General features: G+C 36.7%; 1 protein-coding gene across 3 annotated transcripts in view; it reads right to left on the bottom strand.

Moving 5' to 3' along the window:
• Positions 1 to 7904, bottom strand: part of LOC106462575 (acyl-CoA dehydrogenase family member 11-like) — a 176685-nt gene that overhangs the window by 144716 nt on the left and 24065 nt on the right. For 2 of the 3 annotated variants that reach the window (XM_022389869.1, XM_013922509.2), the window contains exon 2: positions 583 to 815. In XM_022389869.1, coding sequence (XP_022245577.1) covers positions 583 to 815 — 233 coding nt within the window. Of the gene's footprint in view, positions 1 to 582; positions 816 to 7904 lie in introns of those variants that run through there. The other variant, XM_022389870.1, reaches the window with a different exon arrangement.

Here is a 7904-nt window from a genome sequence, read left to right on the forward strand (position 1 = left end):
CTATGGGAAGGCCCATATGACATAGTGGATCGCCTCTCAGACGTGACTTTCCGAATAAAATGTGGTCGGCGAGGTAAACCAAAGGTGGTGCATGATAACAGGTTTTGGAGTTATCATGGTCCAGGTCATTTCAGTTGGAACAAAGTGAACAATGGAACAAATGATGCTGCTGAACACGTGTCACTTAAAAAAGCCAATGTTGAAGAAGAAACTCTACCTGGTTTTGAGAAGGAAAACAGTGAAGCCGTTAATGAAGTTACTACTACTGATGTGACTGTTCCCGATAATAGAATTAAATAAATAAACGAATAATATACAAATCTAGAGGATGCTGCATGTGCAACATACCATCTACACCAATATTTCACGTGTGTAGTGTTCCTTAAGCTTTTTCTCAGCTGAAAAGTGTTCCGTAGAAAGTTTGGGAAACATTGTATTAACATATTTGTCACAGCAACTTTCTGATGCAATTCACTAATTGTAATGCATATATATATATATATTAGTTTCATGTAGTTTTGTATATTATGGAAGAACATTTTAAAATTCAAACAACTCTAACAGTTAGTAAACCATACTTACCTAAATTCTCCAAATTTTCTCTCATAACCTATTGCAACTAGGCCTTCTTTAGCACTTAGGTTATGCATTTTCTTCCATGCATCACAAGTCCATAATTTCTCTTCTCGTTTTCCCCATGCATTATAGATAATTAACTGTGGAGGAAGAGCTTCACACTGTTTACTTAGCTGGTCAATATTTGCAACTATAGCTTCTCCAAATTCTAATAAGTCCTTGTTAACTTTCTCAAACACCTATAAGTTGTTACAGACAAAAACAGAATAAACACATGTAAAAAAACCTTAACTACACGGAATGCACACTTTACTCCAGCAAAAATATTTCCGATTGATACTTACCTACTCTTACATGTATAGCTATTCTAGTTCAGTGCTGCCCTCTGTATGCACCACATGATCAACGTGGTTCACCGTGTCTTGCATGTAAGTCATCTTGTGACAACCCTCCACCAACAAGAGTGTGACACACCCTCCTGATGCATGTGATTCCCTCTATTCGATTCTACCAAACTATCACTTTGAAATTAGGCAGAAAAGGAAGCATCATATTTTAGTGGGAAGTGTGAAAGGAGATTATATACCAATCAAAAATATATTTTCAGTATAGAAAAATAACTTCCGATAAGGTACTTCACATCCTCTTACGTGTATAGCTAGAGAATCCCACATTGAATAAGCAGAGGGACTGGTGTGAGGAAGAGAAAGAAGTGTCTTTTGAAAGTGTCCAAAGACCACCTAGGAAGCGTGATAGATGAACACGCGTGGGAGACTGCACAACTTCTGCACTGGGTATACTTTGTGACCAGTGTGGAAATAGGTGTCACCTACTTGGGCAGAAAATAGGAGCACAACCTAAAGGGAGAGGAAAACCAGGTGGGTTCGAATCCAATCCACAATATACCAGAATCTCAATCCAAATGAAAAAAGGCTATAGAAAAACCATCTACAGACAGGAATGTGGGAAAAGCTAAACTGGATGTGCCTCAAGGTGTAGAGTGGCTAGGGGGTGATGGACTGTACATGATTGGTCAACTCTAGTCCAAAACCAAATGCATTGGGAAAACAACTCTGACACATGGTAGGAGGAGGGTCCACACCATCTTCACCTCATGTTGAGTAGAATAGAATTATATACTTTCAAACCAAACTACAAAACAAGACACATGTACACAAATCCACAACCACCTATATATCCAGGAACCCAACATTCAAGTGACAGTATGAAGGGATATACCAATGTGGCAGGTCACATCAAATCAAACTCAATCGCATAGTGACCTTACTGCAAACATCACCCTCAGGTAGTGAAAACTCTGATATGGAGCACAACAGGTAGGCAATGTAACAATGACGAGTGCATGTGGGACAAAGAGGTCTAATCAGGTCAGATGGAAATAAAGGTGGGAAGTGGTCAGTCATGAACTTGGTAAGAAGGAATAATATCTCTCGCAAGCTGCCAAAGTTTTTGGTAGGAAAAACTGATCTGGATAAAGGAGTAAACATTGATGGGAAAGTCAGACTGATGACACCCACAGGCTAAAAGAAGCAGGAAATAAGTCTTAAGGGATAGATCAAACAAGGAGCATGAGAACAAAGGCTCAAATGGAGGGAGTATATGATAGTGAAGAACAAGATTGACATTCTAATGAAGAGGTTTATGTATCTGGAAGGAACACAATAAAAGGGAGATGGTAGAAGAGGAAAACACCAAATGGTGCCGAGAAAAATGGAAGATGTTGCATACGGCAGCTAAATAACCAGATATCGAAGAGACAGAGGCCCAATGATTGAACAGCCAGGTGAGAAAAACTGTAATATAAGGAACCAACTGAGGAAAAGGTTCCATTTATCTTGATAAACCTCAAGAGAGAAAAGCTAAATGGTATGAGCTGAAAGGGAGGCAATATGCCTAGAAAATCCAGAACACCTTGCCAGAGACCTGGTAAATGTCAGGCATGAAGTTGGAGGGTGTGAAGGGTGGGAGGACTGCTTTTGTCAAGTAGTAGATGTGTGTGTTGAGAAGACTCCCATTTGGAATGAGCTAACAGGAGGCAGTTGTCTATGTAGTGTTGTAAGTGCAACCCCCGAGGATGCAGAAATTGGGCAAAGGCTATGACCACCCAACAAAATACATATGGTGCCAAATCAAGCCAAAAGGTAAGGTGCAAAATTGATATACAACCCCATAATGGACAAACTGAAGATAGTATCTGGACTGATGAGAAATGGGAATATGGAGATAAGAATTCAAGATGTCTACCTTGGTCATCCACAGTTCTGAAGAAAAAGCCCTCCTCAGGGTGAGAAAGGACACCATGGTAAAGTGGGCAAGATAAAAAAATTGGTTGCAGCAGAACAGATTAATCACAGGACATCATTCCCTGTTTTAGCGGGGATGAGAAAAAGCCTGGAAAAGGCTGGCTGACAGGATCAATAGCACTCTGTGATAGAAGAGTCTACACAGCTTTGGATAGACACAGACTGGTATTAGGATCCTGAGGTAATTGGAAGAATATTGATACAGAAAACAACAGGAGCAGGGAAAGGAAATGGATGCAGAGTCCTTCTGACAAAACCTTGATCTCCCAAAGATCAATAGTGAATTCCCGCCACAGGGGAACAAAATTGACCAAATGCACCCCCACTGGATCATAAACCACCTGATAGTCACCAGAACTGCTGGCAATTATGAATCCGAAATTGAGAAACATAACTAAGTGTTGGACCTCTAGTGATAGGAACTGATAAAGGACAGGAGGGTGCAGGATGACAAATGGTTATAGGAGGGGGCTTGGGATCAAAATGAGACAAACAAGCAACTACAGATAAATGGATAGAATATTGTCTCACAAATTTCACATGTTATTTCAAAGGCTCAGGGATACCTCCCAAAACAGACCAATGGAGAAAAGGAGCCATCCATAAGTCATGAAGATAAGTGGAAGGAATACGGTCCTGTAACAAGTGACTGTCCCTCCCATTAAGATACCAAGAGCATCAAAACTATGTGTGAAGGGATAAGGCTGACGATGACAACTGCTCCAATGTGGAAGTAATGAGGAAAAGGATATCCCCCAAACCCCCTCAGATGATCAGTGGAGTGCCTCAGAAAGGAGGTATATGGTGGACAGGTACCACAGGAGAGCTTTAAGGGTAAGATGAAGACAGGAAAATTGGGCATAGGAGAAATGGATAGGATTGTCATGGTCAGCCCCCCACCCCAACACTAGCAAAAGTGACTCCAACTGCTGGGAGTCGAGAAATTGTTGATCAGCCTGATGATAAGCCAAAGCATAATGATCAGAAGCCTGTGGAGGGACAAGGCATGCTAGCACCAGCTCTTAATTGAGAAACAAAATGCTCAATATGAACCTTGATGTTAGGAAAAGAAAGGAAAAACAAGGTACTCTGCGGATGGAGTGTCAGGATAAAAGAAAGGGACAGGATCATATTAAATTGGTGAAATCAATAAAATGGAATACACCTGTGAAATCATATCCAAAAGGCTGAGTTAGGCTTGGCAGATTCCACAGAAGAAGCATGGAAAGGCATAGCATAATTAGGTTGAGGAAAAAGGCTATCAAAATTCCACTCATCATGAACAGGCTAGTACGGTTCAGGAGGAACCTGAACACTGTCGGGAGAAGAAGGTCAACTTATATAACGATTGATAGCCAAAAATCCTCAGTCGAGACCCCCCCCCACCCCACCTCCCTGACCTGAAGCCTGTGTAATGGCACTTGAAGTAGTGGTTAGAATATCAGAAGTTGTAACATAAACTTCAGAATTCATCTTATACTGTGAAGAATTCGAAAAGGAGAAAAAAATCGATAAACAAAGGTAAGTTATCCTGGCAAAATAGTACAGAAAACCAACTGTAGCAAAAGAATAATTAAGTTAAATGACTACTTTGCACAAAAGAATAAATTAACATGTGAAGAGAGCACTAGATCAAATAGAGAGACTCACGTGTCAAAAGGGTGTGTCACACTCCTATTGGTGGAGGGTTGTTGCATGATGATTTACAAGCAAAATATAGTGAACCACGTTGATCGTGTGATATGTGGAAGTTCAAGGATTGTGGCATACTAAAGTAAAAAGTTTTGTATATAGAGGGCAGCACTGAACGAGAATAACTTCATGTGAGCGGAAGTAAGGTACTGTATGGGAAAATTACATCATTTTATTTTTACAAATGGATAAAAATTACTGTTTTCAAGTAGCCAATTTACCTTCAAATAAACAGTTTTTAAATGTTACTGAAATTATCAAAAACAGTTTTTAATTTGAAAATTATGGATGAGTAAAACTATTGCAATTGGTGAGCTCTATACTAAAATTTTATTACTAAAGAAGGAGATAGTGTTATTAAAAGAAGCGTAGAAAATTCCCAGTAAGCTCTTTGGCTTAGTTTCTCCAATTTTTACATGGGCAAAATGATGACATCGAGCTTTGAAAAATTCTGTGTGACCTCTTCCCTAAATTACCACCAAAATAAAATCATATCTGAAATATTGAGATTTTAAGTTTTCATTTAATGCAAGCCTAATTAACATTTTTTTTGGATAAAGTAATAAAAAAATCGTAATTGCAGGCCCATACACAGAATGTTTGAAAGTTGAAAGGGGGTTTTAATTTTTGAGAACAAAAGCCAACACATATTATGTAATGGAAGCACAATTAGCATGCAAAGCATGTGAATGCTATGGGGTTTGGGAACATGGGACTATTTCAAGCCAAAAAATGCTAATGCTTCATTTCAAGAAAGTAAACTATGTAGAAAATGTTAGATACCATAAACAGCTGTGCTATGACTATATAAGCATAATTTTTTGACATCACAGAAATAGATGGTTCAGTCGAACCCCCTCCCCCTGTTTGTCATAATTTTGTATTTTTGCTTCCCTATTGTGATTATTACAAAGGTAGTAAAAACTGTTAAATTACACACCAGGACAGATACAACTTGTCAGTGAACAGAACAAAGAAAAAAATCTATAAACTTTGCAGCATTGCATATTTTTAGCTCAAGTAGTTTGAAAACAGTGAATTTTGGAAGTTTATGATATCAGTAATGGTTGAAGACAGCTTGAATTGGTAATGAAGAAAAACTTATATTAAGTTTTCATTACCCATTCAAACCATCTCCATACATTATTAGTCTCAAAGTGGGTTCCTCGTCATCGAATTTATGTTATCAAATATTGTAAAATTCAACTATCTACATATTTTGTTTCACAATTTTCCAGTTTCTGAAACTTGTAAATATATATATATATATATACTGTCTAAAGTCTGGTATTTTTTTTTCTCTTGCTGTCTATTCACTAGATTCTTAACAAGATTTCTGCATTATAAATTACTGTATATTTAGTGCATTTCATATTTCAACGATTGAATTTCATACAGTGTTCTTTTCTTCACATTTTTCACAACTGAAGATGTATTACACTTATCGCCAGGATAAGCCTTTGTATTACAGAAGATACGTTGATGAAATCTTTCTGATGTTTAACAATGTTGAGCGAATTAATGAATTTCTCTAGTTTTTAAAAGGTTAACATCACAATATATAGTCTACTATTGAAAATTAACAGAATTACAAATTCACTTAGTTACAGGTTCATGTTACCAAAACCTTTAAAGCAGATGTAGAGAACATTAAACAAATGTTTAGAAACAACTGATTTTTTGTTGTGGTTCTTCAGTAGAATAATCCACACCAAAACTGAAATAAACTAAACACTCTATCTGTTGTTATTTTTGTAAGCTATATTTTTAGTATTGTAATTCGTATGTTTGCTAGAGGGCACATGATGTTAAGATAGGCCTAGATCAACTAGAAAATTGAAGTCACATTTTTCTTGTACATTTGAAATCACATTATAAATATGAACTACTTATGAAGATAAAAAAACATTAAAAAATCACAAAAATAGGACACCTTCTGTACACAACTAAACTCAAAAACAGATCCCAAAGATTTCTGGTCCCATATTAAAAAAGCTACAAAATCAAAGAAAACCACTAACACCATCTACCCTACACTTAAACATAACAATACTCTAGCATACACAAATAAACAGGAAACACACGCCTTTAAAGAACAAATCCAAAAACTTTAAAAACACCAGACGACTCAAACATGAACAACTACTTCATGAATATAGTAAATAATTATATCACAACCAATCTTAGTATATATATACACCACACTTCACTTAGGACAATCAACACAATAACTTAACAAACAATGTACAGTCTCATGCTTCATACATGTTGAAAAAACATTCAATAATATATGGCACAAGGGATTCAGATACAAATTGTCTAAATTGGGACTCCCCACAGAAATTATTGACTGGGTTTCTAACGTCCTGGATGATAGAAGCACCTACTGAGAGTGCTGCACTTTGGAGGTGGTTGTCCCTCAAGGAGAAATACTTAGACCTACACTGTTTATCATGTATGCCAGCGACACGCCTCTCAAAGATCCAAACTACACTTTTTGCTCACAGTTCACAGATGATGTTGCAATCTGGAGGAGTGCCCCAAATCCAACAACAACATACAATATAAAACTACTACTAAACGAACTATAATTGTACTGCAATAAGTGGAGAATTAAAATAAATGCACACAAGTCATATTATTTACAAAATTGTACAAAACAAGCAAATTAATACCACAGTTATATCTAGATGGGATTCTCTTACAGGTAGGAAAATAAGCAAAATTCTTAGGAATTTACACTTGACTCAAAATTAAACTGGAGACCACAAATTAATAGCACAAAAACCAGAATTTGGCAAAGAGATACCTTAGGAGTCTGACTAGCAACAAACAAGGAGCTTCACCAGAAAACATATTAAAAAATTACAGAACATACATAAGACCAACCATAGAATATGCCTGTATAACATGGATAAATGTAACAAAAACACATCAACAAACTACAGCAAATACAAAACTAATTTTAACGAAAGCATATAGAGTCTCACGATCAACAAATTCAGAATTTCTACACAACTATTCAAACATGCCAACTCTGTCAGACAGACTCCTAGATAACTCAACATTATAAGAAAAATATTAATAAAAATGAACTGAGGAGCAAACTAGAGATTTACATGATGTTGTCATGCCGGCGCACCTTCAGTTTATCAGATTTATAGTAGACAGAGATTGGGTGTCTACTGAAGCAAAGGGAAATTTTTGAAGAAATTTCATCCATTGCTTCTATGAATTTGAATAATATAAAAGTAATTAACTAAGATATAATTGAAAATGAAGATTTTAAGAGTTAAATGAGAGTACACAAGT

The sequence above is a fragment of the Limulus polyphemus genome, unplaced genomic scaffold (genome assembly GCF_000517525.1).
Source record: "Limulus polyphemus unplaced genomic scaffold, Limulus_polyphemus-2.1.2 Scaffold1200, whole genome shotgun sequence".
NCBI classification, from domain to species: domain Eukaryota; kingdom Metazoa; phylum Arthropoda; class Merostomata; order Xiphosura; family Limulidae; genus Limulus; species Limulus polyphemus.